This window comes from Prenolepis imparis, unplaced genomic scaffold, assembly GCF_030444845.1.
Source record: "Prenolepis imparis isolate NDT839.2.m4 unplaced genomic scaffold, iyPreImpa1.0 SCAF_1, whole genome shotgun sequence".
In the NCBI taxonomy this organism is placed as follows: Eukaryota; Metazoa; Arthropoda; class Insecta; order Hymenoptera; family Formicidae; genus Prenolepis; species Prenolepis imparis.
Window position 1 is genome coordinate 15,158,387 of NW_028141159.1, and position 15,570 is coordinate 15,173,956.

The 15,570-nt window shown below is 36.2% G+C and overlaps 3 protein-coding genes across 5 annotated transcripts; all 3 read right to left on the bottom strand.

The window, feature by feature from the left end:
• Positions 1-1,064: 1,064 nt before the first annotated feature.
• LOC145946347 (uncharacterized) lies at positions 1,065-5,111 on the bottom strand. Its single transcript, XM_083055998.1, is given in 4 exon segments — positions 1,065-2,869; positions 4,912-4,989; positions 4,991-5,023; positions 5,025-5,111. Coding segments are annotated over 4 exon segments (1,449 nt in total). The 5' UTR covers positions 5,097-5,111; the 3' UTR covers positions 1,065-1,603.
• Positions 5,112-10,453: 5,342 nt separating this feature from the next.
• Positions 10,454-12,681, bottom strand: Htra2 (HTRA2-related serine protease). 2 transcript variants are annotated; one of them, XM_083056438.1, is made up of 7 exons: positions 12,285-12,681; positions 12,070-12,193; positions 11,762-11,848; positions 11,455-11,649; positions 11,216-11,366; positions 10,986-11,145; positions 10,454-10,625 (listed from the first exon to the last, which is right to left on the bottom strand). In XM_083056438.1, exons 1-7 carry the CDS (start codon positions 12,677-12,679, stop codon positions 10,463-10,465), a joined length of 1,275 nt encoding a protein of 424 aa, XP_082912564.1. In that variant the 5' UTR covers positions 12,680-12,681; the 3' UTR covers positions 10,454-10,462. The 2 variants fall into 2 exon arrangements, with proteins under 2 accessions (XP_082912564.1, XP_082912500.1); XM_083056374.1 differs by having other exon boundaries at positions 12,064-12,193.
• Positions 12,682-12,846: 165 nt separating this feature from the next.
• LOC145946500 (rRNA N(6)-adenosine-methyltransferase ZCCHC4) lies at positions 12,847-15,311 on the bottom strand. 2 transcript variants are annotated; one of them, XM_083056151.1, is made up of 5 exons: positions 15,055-15,311; positions 14,432-14,976; positions 13,636-14,326; positions 13,301-13,560; positions 12,847-12,964 (listed from the first exon to the last, which is right to left on the bottom strand). In XM_083056151.1, exons 1-4 carry the CDS (start codon positions 15,119-15,121, stop codon positions 13,313-13,315), a joined length of 1,551 nt encoding a protein of 516 aa, XP_082912277.1. In that variant the 5' UTR covers positions 15,122-15,311; the 3' UTR covers positions 12,847-12,964; positions 13,301-13,312. The 2 variants fall into 2 exon arrangements, with proteins under 2 accessions (XP_082912277.1, XP_082912367.1); XM_083056241.1 differs by lacking the exon at positions 12,847-12,964 and adding an exon at positions 13,195-13,213.
• Positions 15,312-15,570: the final 259 nt, after the last annotated feature.

The window sequence follows — 15,570 nt, forward strand, 5'->3', positions numbered from 1 at the left end:
GACGTTTGACGTTTGACGATATAAAATATAATGAATTTTGATTTCGATAACTAGGAAAATTATTCTAAAAAATAGAGAAGAGTCAATGCAATCTATTTCGTTAGAAAAAAATAATTAAGATATATATATCATTAATAACACACTTATAGATAGTAACATTTAAATTTAACTGGTTTAACATAATATGTTGAAAAACAAATAAATAATTATAGAATAGAATATATCTTACTGCAATGTTATTGCAGTGTTATAAATTTCTATTCTCTCTTCAAGATCGGAGATTAAAAAATCGGAAATTAAAATGATTTAAGAATCATGGCCTGCCTAGATCGAAACACTCGACAGTTACATCTTTGTGAAAGCATATATTCCGCTCGTAAAACTCAAACAAACGCATATGAAGCATTCCGTACCATCTGAGGAAAATAATCCCATCAGATGTTTCTCGCCGGCATGTGCGAACTCGGGAAAAAAAAAATCTTTCCGTCATGAAGACGCGTGTAAGTGCATGGGACGGGGATCCGAGATCTCCGTTAATCTCGTCGTTACTCGCGGACGGACACGCGATATCCGCGCATGAAAGTTTATCGCCGTAATGTATTCCCTACGGCATAAGAATCCGAAGTCAAGGTCGCGATTTCCGTTCCATCTTGGGCGCGACGGCGACAAATCGTCGCGGCCAGGTAATGAGAGAATATATATGTATACTAGCCAGAGAGGATTGTGATGTAAATTTCACGTATACATTGGAAAGGAATCGAGTTGGCTCGACGTGATGGCTAATTAAAAATTCGCGATTCGGATCCGCCGACGAACCGCGAGATTTCTTTCAATGCGCGCGATTTCAATAAACCTATGCAAGGTCAGAGTTCCGGTCACTATTCTTCCTGGATAGAGCAGGACAATTCAATTTAAATTTGACACTGTCCAACGTTACGCAATATGTTCGAGCAAAGGAAATTCGATTAGATTCGACTTAATGTTAAAGAGGATAATTTTTAGACCCATGAAATTGAAATTGGTGGTTTTTCATGAATCGTATGAATCGTGTAATCATACAATAATTTAATGCAAGAATGTTAAAATGCTTGTATTACACATGAGAATGACACAGACGAGAACGAACAATAATTATAATGATGATGTCCATACAACGAGCTACCATGAGCTAACTTGTCATTTGATCAGTTGCTCGTGGAACTCTCGTTAAGAACGCCTTATCCTAATTTTTTGAGCATGATGCAAGTGACTGATCCATTTAAAACTGTTTCAGGATCCTTAAAGAACTTGAATATTTTTTATAATCAAAAAATATTTTACGATAAAATTTCTCCTTCAACGTATAATCATACAATATTAATTTTAACAGCCTTCTTAAAAAAAAGAGATAATTTATCAATTATAATTATTATAATTGTTTGAAGAAAATTTCTGTAGAATTTTTATAAATTTATATAAAAAAGAATCAACCTAAAAAAATAATTATATTGTTTACGAATAAGAAATTAAAAGGATCTAAAGGATCGAAGAGTCAAGGGTCATCGAAAAGTATCATGAGAATAAATATAAATGCCTGAAGCGAATCCTTACGGGGTTGACATCCTTATTTCGTCAGCTCGAGCTTCTCCTTCAAGTGTATCTGACTACGAAATTGAGAGGATTGAGCGAGGGGAGTTGCTAGGAACGTCCAGGCGGCTGGGATCGGTTGAGCTGGGATCGGTTGATAGGGAACTGTGTACACGGTCGGTTCGCTCACGAACGGCACAGCTACTTCGAGTTTGGCGTTGCGATGAATCTGGGTCCTGCTCTGACTGGAGACGGCGGTGACGACCGGAAGGGCGGCTTGCTTGGTAACAACCGGAACTGGAGTCTTGATCGGCGTCTCGACGATCGCCAACGGCACCGCGTCGAGCTTCACGGCGTTCTTCAGATTCTGACCCTCTATTCCGAGATTCTTGTAAAGCTGGATTCGATTCTCATTGTAATCGGGAAGAGCGGGCAGGACCGGAAGCGGTCCGAGCTGGACAGGGACCACCGGCGATATCTCTGGTCGGATCGCGTCCTTAACGAGCTTCTCCGGCGTCTCGACACGGAGGTTATTATGCACCTGGACTCGACTCTGATGAGAGGTCGCCAGAGGCACCTGACTGGGAAGGATCACCGTCTCGTAAGCGGCGGGTGCCGGCAGGATCCCGATCGTCTCGACGGGTTGAACAGCCTTCAGACGAACGTTATTGTGAATATCGACGCGGCTTTGGCTGGAAGTGGCCGCGCCGGTCAATCTCGGGATTAGAATCGAGTCCGAGAGTCCGTAGACAGGCGCGACGAGGGTGCCGCGAATACTCCGATCCGAGTCGATCCTTTTCTCCTGCGCTGGAAGCTCGTGGGAACTCTTCGGCGAGGAGTTCGCCGAGTCCTGATCTTCTTGGGAACTCTTGGGATTTTCTGTCTGATCTTGATCGACGGTCGGCGATGCCTCGAGGCTGCGTTTTCTGCGGCTCGTCGTGCTCTTCACCTCCACCTCTTTCGCGTGTTCCTGTAGCAGGACTGGCGAGCCGATCCCGAGCAGCTGATCGTCGTCGGTCGGCAGATTCGTCGCCGCGACGCGGAAGCCGCCCTCGTCGGCGACGTAGAAGACGGATTGCAGGATACCGTTTGCATCCACGTAGCTGTAGGAGCCGCGCGTGACCCCGTCGAGACCCCGGACTTCCTCCTTGGCGGACGGGCCGCCGGCGTAACTGTACGCGTGCACCCCGACACGCGTGTCCTGCGACTGATGGTACACCGGAAGCGGATCCGCTAGATAGGCGTAGGGCAGCAGGGTCAGCTGCGCGCTTGTCACCACGCCGAGGATCGCGAAAACTGGAATCTACGAGTGGAGAACGAGTTCTTATTCACACCGCAAACACGCGGAAACTGTCAACGTTGAAATAAACAAGGTACATAGTCGCCTTCGATATACCGTACTTCCTAGTTTAATCTATAATCAGAATTTAATTTAATTCTTTTAAGAGAGAGAATGCAGTTTTTTCTTTTTCCGAGTAAAATCGTAAAGCGCGATATTTTTTACTTGCTCCATTTGTATCAACCAGTTTATCGCGTTATTCGCTGACAAGACTCCGATAAGATCCTGACGATCATCTCGGGATTAAAGAACGACATCTCCGCTGCAATTCCCGCGAGTGATATTCCATCGATCAATAACGGAGAGCTGTAGCAAATACGCGTACGGTGCAATATTCGTTGTACGCACATCCGTACGCTCCACGTGGCAGAAAGTTCGGTCGGATGCGCTTTATTTAGAGCGTACGCGAGAACAATGCGAATGCAGATCGTCGCGATGGCAGATTTATTTGCGCGACTACCTAATGCGTTTTTTTATTTGTTTTTTTTTTTTTTTTTGTTTAAGGCGCGAGAATTGCATCGGGGATTATTTTAGGGTATCTCCTCGAGAGATGAGAGCAGATGCTTATCACGTTGGTCAGTCAACAAAATATTCGACGAATTTTACGCTCGATATGTATAAAGTAACGCAGAGGAATCACATGTAGGACAGGATGGGTTTATTTACTTACACGAACCTCTCGAGAGATTCAGCCTCTCTTTACGATCCAATAAGACCTGAAGAAGTAACGATAGACACCGTAGAAAAGACCGCGGTCGGCCCTTCATGCATCATCAAATAATGTCAAAAAAAGCGTCAACCACTTTCATCTACATTTTTATTTTAAATCAGTCAATGTGACGCGTTTTATGGATGACTGCACGATCGAGCGTAAATTTCTAGTTGCGATTTATCCGTAAATTTTAAAAAAATCGAAAGAGACAAAAAACAAATACAATATAAAAATATGACATAATAACTAAACCTCTCCTATTATACAACAAAAATTAACATGTTGCATTAATAAATTTCTCACATATTGTTAGATGAGTACACAAAATTGTGAAACGAAATGTTAAAGCATCAACATTGAACATTTTTGTTCAAATTAATATTGAAAAATTTCAGAAATATCACATGTATTGCGTACATTCGTTTACATGCTTGGAAAACAAAACACTTGGTATCTGCGTTCAAATTTAAATAAGTAACTTTAGAATCGAATTCTTCGAAAGCCTTATGGTGTGATGTTCACGGTACCAAATGATTTAAATCGCTATATAAACGTTAAAAACAGTCGTAAAACAGTTGTAGCGCGCTGGTTACAGCAAGGCTGACTAGAAAAAATTCGTGTAGCGAAAAACAGGGGAGTTCTATCCGATGTTGGATAAGAGTGCCATTTAGCGAGAAGGCTTGACCGTCATAAAATCCGCACAGTGATCGCACTCTTGCGAATCGTGGATTTTACACATACGCGCGCGTATATTTTTCAACGCTTTTATATCTCGACAAAAAGCAAGTAGCCCGGCAGGCGTCGTGCAAGCACAACCCTTGCAAATAAATTGTAAGGCTCACTCGTATATATCATTCTCGCGGACGTTCACTTTTCACTATTTAACAACATCAATTGTAATAAAGACCTCGCTTCGCTTCTAATATCGCACATAGTACTTGGAAAAATAATTTTCTAATATATCGTGACTTTATATACATATGAGAGACTTTCGTACATACATGAATATATAAAAATATAAATATTAATCCCCAATAATTAATTAATTAATATCAATAAAGAATTAGTTTCTATAATCAATTAAATCCTATTTAATTAATTAAAATTTAATTCGAGTTAAAAATTAATTGTTTTAATCCACACGATGTGAAACATCGTTTACCATAACTGATTGTTTACTTGACTTTTTAGAAATAAAAAAAATTAAAATTAGAGAAAATAAAGTATCTTTTAAAATGAAGAAAATTAAAGAAGACTTAGAGACTGTAGAAAGAGCTGGACAGATTGCACTTACCAGTGCCTGCATCGTGCTTGATACGTCTCTACCGACCTCCTTACTGGCTGAAGGACTGTCCGGGCTATGCACCTTGCTCGCAATCTGGTTTTGACTTATATATGCACCGCGCGCAAGCCGCGCGAGATGTCTTTGAACCAGGAACCTGAAGAAATGTCGAAGGACAAGGCGGATCCGTTTGCCATCAAGACGCGATAAGTCGATCCCGGATCACTTCGATCGATCCTCAGGATCCCCGCCGCGCCAATCGTCTTTTCGTTCGAGTGCCTCGTTAATGCGAGAAAAGTACCGGATTCGATGCTTGTTTTTCTTCCCTGTGATTACATACATTAAAATAAATTTATATTCTCGATATTTCTAAAAGAAATAAAAAATTATTAATTATTAAAAATTTAAATTTAAAAATTAAAAATATGTATATTACATTATAATTATTTTTAAATTATAGATAACTTTTGAACATACGCGCGTGGCGCGCGCTTGTGTTGTTCTAGTGCCTAATAAAAAATATAAAATAAAATAGATACGACACAATTGTATACTTTCGTATATCCACTATTAACAGCTGTAATTTTTTATTTTCATTATCTTCATTATATTTTGTATTTTATTCTATTTATTTTTCACAGTTTATACACATTTTTTCACTTATTTGTTTTTTCTAATAAAAAGCTTCGTAATCGGCGAAAAAAGCCGATAATTTATATTTGGCCTTGATAAAAACAATCTATTATGAAGACTCTAACAATAGTAACGTTTAATTCTTCGCGACGAATCGTCGAGTCTAATTATCGTAATTAACGTAAGAGTTGAACGAAGCGGGAGCATTGAGAAAACTGATTCGATTTACTCGAGGTCGTTCAATGATCTCAATCGCGTAGAACTACTTCAGTTGGATCGCGAACCCTTTTGTTTGGCTTTGTGCATCAGAGGCTACGTTCAACCTCGGATCGTTTAATTTGCAACACTGTAATGCATTTTAATGAAATATCCTACGCGAGACTCTTGTTCCGGCAAATTCTTTGTATATTCTTATAATAATTTAAACATCGTAAAGATCCAAGAGAAAAATTGTTCAAAACGACATTTCTTTCTTAAAAGTTTGTATCGCCTGGAGAGATACCTTTGCTAAGAAATCTTTTGAAAAATGATTTCTCTCGTTACTTTACGGAAGAGCAAATTCACATTTATATTATTATTAATATAACGTTATTATTATAAAACAAAAAATTTCTACGATGTTTGGACGACATCAAGGCCGTCCGCTCTTGCCAGCGTTGTAACGACGTCTCGTTTTTATATTTTATAAGTACGTGCACGCATGTATCTGTTTTGTATGAAATAAAACTTGTTCTTTAGATTTAGCATGCGTGTTTAATAAAGCGCATATATTGAATCAAAATTCATTCATATCATAAGGTTGTAGCGGATCAAATAATATGCTTTTAATTTTCTTGAAGATGCGCAAGGAGGAGACTAAAGTCTGCTCTTCTTATTGCTCCTTCTGTTTCTACTGATTGTGAGAAACATCGCACACATTTAATAAATTATATTAATATCGGTAAAAAAATTGATGTTTATCTTTCCGATGCTTGCACAATTATTCTGTTAATTATCGTAAATTTATATATATAAAATAATTATAATTTTAGCTGTATTATTTATATAACTATATATAATTTTTATTTAATTATAAAAATTATATAATTTTATATAAATTTAAAATTTTTAATTATATATAGTTAATTAATAAGGCATACAACACATAGATGTCTGTAATATAAATTAATCACATCAAGATTTTTAAAAAGATGAACTTGATGCAAACATCAGATATGTAAGTAAAGAAAAATGTGTGAAAAAAATTTAAAGTACACACCTTGTCCACTTCTAGATCATTTTCTACTAAAATGTGATCATTACTTATTATTCCCCGAATTACGATAAGGGTAAATAGGAGTAAGATCATCGATCGCAAAGCAATTGTCGACGATTTTTCCCGCGCGAGTAATTCGATTGACCTTGATCAGGGCCGCGACAAGCTCGTGTTCAGAGCGAAATTGTTCGCCTGTCGCGGCTTTTTTATCCCTTTTCCCCGTGCCGCAGACCGCAGACGTCCAGGAATCCTCTCCCTGGCACAATAACATGACCCTCGTCCTTGGCGATGCTGGCGATTGCGATGACCCGGACTCGCGAGGATACCTCTAACGAGTATTATAATGACATAAAGGGTTGGCGCGAGAGATCAACCTGTTCACCGCTCGACGCGTAAACCCGAGATCGCGAGAAATTTGCATATCCGGTTTTCTTTGAAAGCAACACGAAATTTTAAATGCGATATGATTGATAAATCGCATCGCAATAGGTTGCGCGACATAAACGCACAAATTACAATATATTTATAAGCAATAATTGGACATAATTAGTTGTGATGTCATCAATTAATTGTTACATCATCGACATTTTTATTTCAGGCACATGATATCATTACATTAGTCTGCATTTTGCAATGCAAACAATTGATTTCGAGAAAAATTGTTAATTAAACTCTAAAATTTAATATATACAAAAATCTTATATGTACAATATCTAAAAATAGACTATGCACATAAATCACTAATATATGTATATGCTAATATATTTGTACGTGATCTCAATAATATCTTGAAAGGTGAACTTTTCAAGGTGATCAGGATTTTTAATTTAATAAGGAATTCTACTTTTTTATCAATAATTCACTCATAATCAATCTTACATATTCTCACATAAAAAGAAAAAATATTCTGTAGAAAATTTATCAAGTATTGCTTCTAGAATTTCGAAAAAAATAGTGAAAAAATCGCCAAATTAAAAAAAAAATGTATAATTTAATCACGTTAATTTTCAATATTCAATTTTTCAAAAGGAGAATTGATGAGAGTCATTTTTCGCAAATCTAGTGTTTAATTTTGAACTTGAGGATATTTTTCAGTCTTTTGATTTTATCGATGGTATCACGATGAAAAATCAGAATATAAGAAAACGTAGGCGGATAATAGGATAGCATCCCAGAGTATCGCGTTTGATCTCGGCCTGGTACTCGAGGGTTTTTCGTTATGCCACACTAGTGTACAAACGCGATATAAATAGGAACGTTACGATAAGCAGGAAATATAACTTTCATAATACGATGCGGTCAGTTACCTTCGTGTTATTCTGAATTTTAAACAGCACGTGTGCAATAGCCTTTAATTCACGCCCAAATGAATTCCATATACACAGCATACACGTGCCAATTTAGTGAATTTTTAATCTCAAATTCCTTGAAGAAGATCACGATTTAACAACCCGGATGCGCGAGCATTAGAATGTTCCGCGCAGAATTCTCACGGAATACATTTATTGTCAATTTCTCAAGCATCCCGCGCTTCCTCATTCTTCCCACCGTGGGGTACCGTTTCGCGGACAAATCCTACGATCAGGACACGCCTTTTCGAGCGAGTCCACGAGTTAACGGCGGGCCGTGACCTTTCAGGTGGTTCTGCTCGCTTCCGGTCATCGTCCGCGCCGCGAGGAGACTGTCTGAAACGTGGGCGCAATATCTCGGGATATCTCGTCCACGGGGACACACGACGTGTTCGCAAGATCCGTCGTCTGTTTGCTTCTCCACCATTATGTGCTACCAGCAGCAGCAGCAGGAGCAACACATGGGAGAGAAGGGAGGCGTCGTAGGCGAGAATAGCCGCGAGAAACCGTGGATAATCAGAGAATAGGCTCCCGCGTGTCGACGTGAGCGCCGAAGGCCGGGAAGACGAAGAGCGCGGTGATGAAAAGGAAAAAAACAAAAGCGACGAGAGAGGATAAAGGAAGAAGAGATCGCGCAAGGAAGAGAGGACGGGACCACGAGAGACGATAATGGTCGGACCGTGAACACGGTCGGCAGAAACACTCGATTACTCGCGCTCGCTCACGCTGATCTCCTCTCCTCTCCGCGTATCCTAGGTCAAGGCATCTCTTATTTCCTTAACCCTTCGCGGCCCGATGTGACTTCAAAGTAACGCACCGACCGATCCTCTTTTTCCTTTTCTTTATCTGTCTCTCTCTCTCTCTTTTTTATCTTTTTCTGTAAACAATATGCAACAATTTATCGTCTTGTGATTGCAAAATTATGATAATGTCATGCAACGTAATTGATTATATATATTTGTAATATATGTCAAGATATCGAATTGATATCGGAAAGATAAATTATTTGTATATAATTGATTTTTTATTTTATATAATTATATTCATATTTATTTAAAATTCTATAAAACAGATGCATGCATGTGTATATTTCGTTGAAAGAATATTCCTCATAAAAAATAGAGAATTAATTTCTTTGTTGACTTTCTTTTAATGCCATTCTTCGCAAATTTCAAGCAACAAAGATATGTACAACTTAAAAAAAGCAGATTCGATTACCTATCCATATATTTCTGAAGCTAAATTAATTCTATTTTTTTAATAGCAAAAATCAGTGCATTATATATATGTCTCATTAATTTTATCAGTGATGCAAATTATTTCAAGGACAAGGAATATCTTAATGACCAAATTCGTCGAACATTCTATCATCCCAACATTAGTTAACTAATACATTTCTATCCTTATCATCCTGCCATCGAGGCAAAGTTAATCTTGCGATGATTTATCGTTTATCGCACACAACACTGGATAACAATGGTATCTCTCGAGTATGCGCGAAGAGAAATCATCAAGTCTCCACCATCGCTTCTTCCTCCTTTTATAGATCCTGGCGGATCGACGCGAACGTTTGGAGTTATATCTCGACGGACCTTTTAGAATTCCAACAAGATGCACGCGTCCGCGGACAATAAAATCCTCCCCTTCTTCCCCCCTTCCCGTCCACGCGGAAAAAATCGCTGATGAAAGCCCCGCGAAGGACCACCATCCACGCAACTCGCCGCATCGTCCATCCGGCCAGATCGCTTTACGTCGTAAACAATATAAACGTAATGCAGTCGGGCCACGTATGAACCACACCCGACGAACATTCACGTATTTACACACGCATTACGCACCTATACACGAGTTATATATCGCGTATAAACGCATACATACCGCAGCAAGGACTCGACGCAAGATTATCCACGCGACGTGACATCGCTCTTCGCAGTGATCACGAAAAATGTTGGCGGATAAAGCGGATAAATGAATGCTCTCTCACTTGATAAATTCCATAAGTCGTTAAGTGGCCCTTTATCGTGTATATTAAAATTGTTGTACAACCAAAAGGCGTGTATACTGGAGGCTCGATTTGGTGTGACTGATGAACCGGTTCACCAGTTATAAAGTGCGCTAAACGATAAACGTGATTCTTGCTTTTTTTCCGATTGGAGGCTTTTCTTGTAACTAAACAACACTCGGCGAATATTAAAAATACTAATAAATATATACATATATGTATATATACATTTACATATGTATTATATACATATATATATGGTATATTTTCAAAGAAATAAGATACATGGAACAGATAAATTTATATATTATATACCTCAATCAGCTATGTATCCTCAGGTTCGACTGTTATGTGTAACATTTTTCCTTTTCTTACAACTTGCAATTTTATCATTCCTGGTTGTTCTAATATCGTATAAATATTATTTGAATCCACTACCGGGTCGTTGTTGGCATGAGTTATTACATCTCCAGGCTGCAATCCAGCACTGAAACAATAAGATAATATCTACATTTTTCCATATTAACACATTTTTATATGTATTTCATGTTGCAATATATATTGATGGAATTTTCTCAATTAATGTTAATTAAATATCATCTTAATGCTTACTTTATTGTCTTATAATTTATTTTTCTAGTTTTCTTATCTACTATTTATTATTTATTTTGTTATCTATTATTCTTAGTTCACAAAAACAATTTTAGTAACTTGTCACTTCCATATTTTTGATATACATTGTTAAAAAAAAATCGATTTTCAAATTAATTAATAAATTTTAGTGTGATTACAAATATAGTGTAAATAATACAAGTGTAACATAATAAAGGGATATTTTTATACTTACTTATGAGCTGGAGAGCCAAGCATTACTTTCCACACGAGGACTCCATGTCTGACATGCACGTATTCGTTATATTGTTGCATCTCAAGTAAGGTGTCTGGCATCAAAGTTTGCATTGTGATTCCCATATATCTTCTCTTGGGTACTCCTTGAAGCAATGTGCCTGCAAGAATAATCTGTGATATCTTCCTTATATTGCGCATTGATGAGAACAAAAAAATATTCTGCATTACCTTTGTTTTTCTTACGTAATTCTGCTTTTTGCAGGAATTCTTTTGCATAATCTATTGGTATGGCAAATGAAATTCCAGACGTCACTTTCATTGCATTTATCCCTATTGCTTCTCCATTTAAATTCACTAGCGGTCCACCCGAATTTCCAAACTAGAAAAATTTTCGATTTTGTTAAAAATAAGAAATACAACATAGTATCTAATATTTATAATAAAACGAACAATTATTGCAAACTAACAGTAATTGCTGCGTCCGTTTGAATATATCCAATTTGTGTATTATGTAGACCAAGTTCTTGACTTTGTCTATTTACACTGCTCACTACTCCGCTTGTGATAGTGTTGCTAAGAGCTAATGGAGAACCTATAGCCACGACAAATTCTCCTGGTCTGATATTAGCTGAGCAACCAAGCTTCATTACAGGCAGATTGGTCTATGTAATCAAATAATATATAAAATTAGCAGTTATAATATATAAAAATATACAATTGCAATGAAGTATATAAAACAATTTGGACATAGAGTACATATTCATTAGATATTACCTTATTTATTCGCACAGTAGCAAGATCGCTTTGCAAATCAACATCTTCTATTACTCCAAGATGTGTAGTATCGTCATAAAGCCGCACCTATGTAAGAAAATAAGAGATATGAGGTAATTTGAAACAAATCAGCCTATAATCAATAATATATAAACTTTATCAAATAATAATTAAATTAAAAACAGATTTAGATATAAGATTCAGAATATTTATGTATGAAGGATAAACAATTTTATATTCGATGTTACTTGTAATATTTACAGGATGCTTAGAAAGGATAAGGGAACTCCCAAAGGACTCACATTTACCTTCACTGTTGTATTAGGCTTATTTACTACAACATGAGCATTTGTTAGTATTAAACCATCCTGACTAACGATAAATCCTGATCCATTACTAGTGGTAACCGCTTTCCCAGTAAAGAAGTCTATCCTATCAATTCAGAAAGCAGCAATTAATATATGTTTATCATATAGGTATATACTGTTTTTTCATAATATTTTAAATCGATGTTCATATTTACCTCGCTGGGTCTTTGATCTCAATGTAAACTACGGATGGTGCGGATATCTCCACGACGTCCGCTATAAAATTGTATTTATCCCTGTTCTTATTGCCATCAGACAATGAAACGGCATGAATGACGGGGCAATTAGGGAAGAGCAGATTTTCGATTCTCCGCCGTATGTCATCTTTCCAATTGTACAGGACGTAGCCGAGACCTAACGCCGAGATGAGCGCAGTACAGGTTGAGAACTGTCCAAGTCCGCTGTCAAACGTCCTTCGACCCTGATGCCGATGCGAATGGAACACCCGGATTCCAGGTTGATATCGCTCGGCGAGCACAATCCTCCTGAATTGTGACAATTTCGAGCCGTTCCTGGCCAGAAACGTCAACCGCGACAAGGGGGATGCCATATTTCAAATCCCGACAGGAGCAGAGGTTAGCTGACGAAACTCGGAGGTATCACTGAAATTCGAATGCGCGCGATCGCGTCGAATACCCATTTTCACGGCCCCGAGCTTCAAGGGCAAATATTAATCATCCATGTCCCGCATCGCGTCCGTTTGAACCCATAAAAACTCGGAACAATTTTGAATCCTCGCGCCCGATTGTTCGAGAAACAGAAAACGCGACTTGTATGATTCTTCGAGCCGATTGGCTGAAATTCAGATCTTCGATACGCGCTAATTATCGATAAACTTGAATCGAGATATGTAAAGATAAATTCAATTGTCAGCATTGGCTATATATATTTGTATATTATATACAAATATATAAAAGAAAATAAAAGAAAAAATATATAAAATATATCTTTCATATGCTACAGATAAAATATATTATATAACACAAATTATTTGTCTCACTCAATATATGCACATATTATTGTCTCTAAATGTAAATCTATACATAAGCTATTTATTATTGCAACAAGCTATATAGTTTTCAGCCTTCTTAATCGGATAAGATTTGAATAAAGAAAAAAAAAACAAGAAAAATTATTTAGTATTTATTATACAAAATACAGAAAAGGATACCTATTATTTCTTTTAGTCGTTGTCGTTTTTTATATTCTTGAGTTTCTTTTTATTCTGTTTTAGTTTTAAAACTTTCTTTCTATCAATGAGAACTTTTTGTTTAGCCACTTCTTTTGAATGTACGATTTTACTCTTTTTAATTGAAGATTTCTTTAATTCATTTTCTGCTTTGCGTTTCTCAATTCTTTTATCTTTCTTTATATCTGCCTTAGCTATGTTTTCAGTAGAAAGTAAATTGGGACATTCTTTTCCAGTATGACCTATAAATAAATTAACAAAGTTTTAACAGGAGCAAAATAATTAGAAATAGTAAATAAAAGTATATTGATACGTACCTAATTTATTGCATTGAAAACATTTTCCTACAATATTTGGAATTTGACCACATGTATGTTTCTCTAACATACATCTTTTACATGTTTTACAATGTTTCCAAGTAGGTTTTACACATCGCTTACATATTTTACAGTGCTTATATGTACGACCATCTTTGGAAGTACATTCCTTGCATCTCTTGCAATGCTTATTTTCACTAGACACCCACTTTTCACAATCTTTGCAAAATTTGTATCCATCAAACATAGAAAGCTCTAGTAACTTCAATGGTATATTTGTAAAGATTCTTACTGGAGAACCATATTTTCTACCTTGTTTACTTGACACAAACAAAGGATGATTATCATAATCCACTTTATAATCAGACATTGTCAAGTCTTTCAAGCCACCAGCTACCGATGGTGGATTACTTTTTTCTCTCATTATATTTTCCATAAAATATGGAGATATAAACATAATCTTCAAAGAAAAATTATTGTTATTTAATTTTTTGTGCAGGTCAAATATCGTTTTTATCGTATAAGATATGGGTTCCAAACGACCCCCAAATGGGGGATCACATATTAAATAAGTGTCCTTTCCTTCATTTTGAGTGATAAAATCTTTGAACACATTAGCAGCATCTTTGTTAAAAAAATGATGATTAAAAAGATTGTACCAACAATAATCCAGTGGTCCAAAAAAGTTATGCTAAAATTGTGAAAACCATCTATTAAAATGTATTTATTAAAATTACTACACTAATTTAAAATAAATTATGAATTAATGTAATAATCTCTATTTTTTTATACTTACAAATCTTCCATCAAAATCTAAGAGGAGAGAAGACATTTTGTCTGTATAATGTTCAGTTATATATTCGTGTATTCTTGGCGTTCCAATACAAAGAATCTGTTTAGCTCCAAGCTTCAATAGCATCTTTGTTATATCTTCTGTAGATTTCTTAGAAAATAAATATTGTGCTTCTTTCTTTGCATTATCTAGAGGTTTCAAAAACTCTGTTGGATATTGCAATTGATGATCTGTTAAATTCTCTGTAATATCATGATCAGTATGTTTATCTTTTTCAGAACTAAAAATTAATCTCTCGCAATTGTGGCAGTAACATCTCTTTGTCACAGATTGTGCTTTGATTTCGTTAAAACGAATATATAATTTTCGGTGAGGATATTGCTGAGTGAGCTTTTTCTTTTCCTGCTCCCACATATTTTTACGAGATTTGGACAATTCTTGCCCATACTCTAAATAGAATCTGCATAATTTTCTATCACGACAAGCAGAGCATGCATGAAACTTTTTTAATTCACCATCAACATATGTACCAAATAGTAATGCTGGCCCTGTAAAAAATTAATTTTTGTTAAAAGAAATAATTTTTGACATAAAAATTAATTTCAATGCGTGAGTATGACAATTACCATGAGGACATTGCGGATGACTTTTGAGATCTCCCCATAAACATACTAAACCACGTGCATCATCCATTTGATTATATCAATAATTTATTGTACAGGTGAGTTTAAATCTGTATGTATATATTTGTATACATCAGACATACAGATTTCTTTACATGCTGTTCTTTCTGCTTTATTTTTGTACTGCTATGCATCGAATCTGTTTAATATAAGTTCCCAATTTTACTACCAGGTGGCAAATACAATTTCCACCTTCCGGTCAAACTATTTGGCGCTAAATACAAAATTGTCTGATTCTCATTGTCAGCTTTATTGATAATTGAAATAATTATAAATATTCACATTGAAATTAATTGCACAGTTATAAAGATAATAAAAAAATATTTTTATTATCTTGGAGAAGAACTACGAATTTATCTTAGCATTTATCAAAAAAGTTTAATATATATAGGATTTACTAATTGTAAGATTGATCTACGTCAGAAAAAAAATTTAATAGAATTTAATTATACGCACACA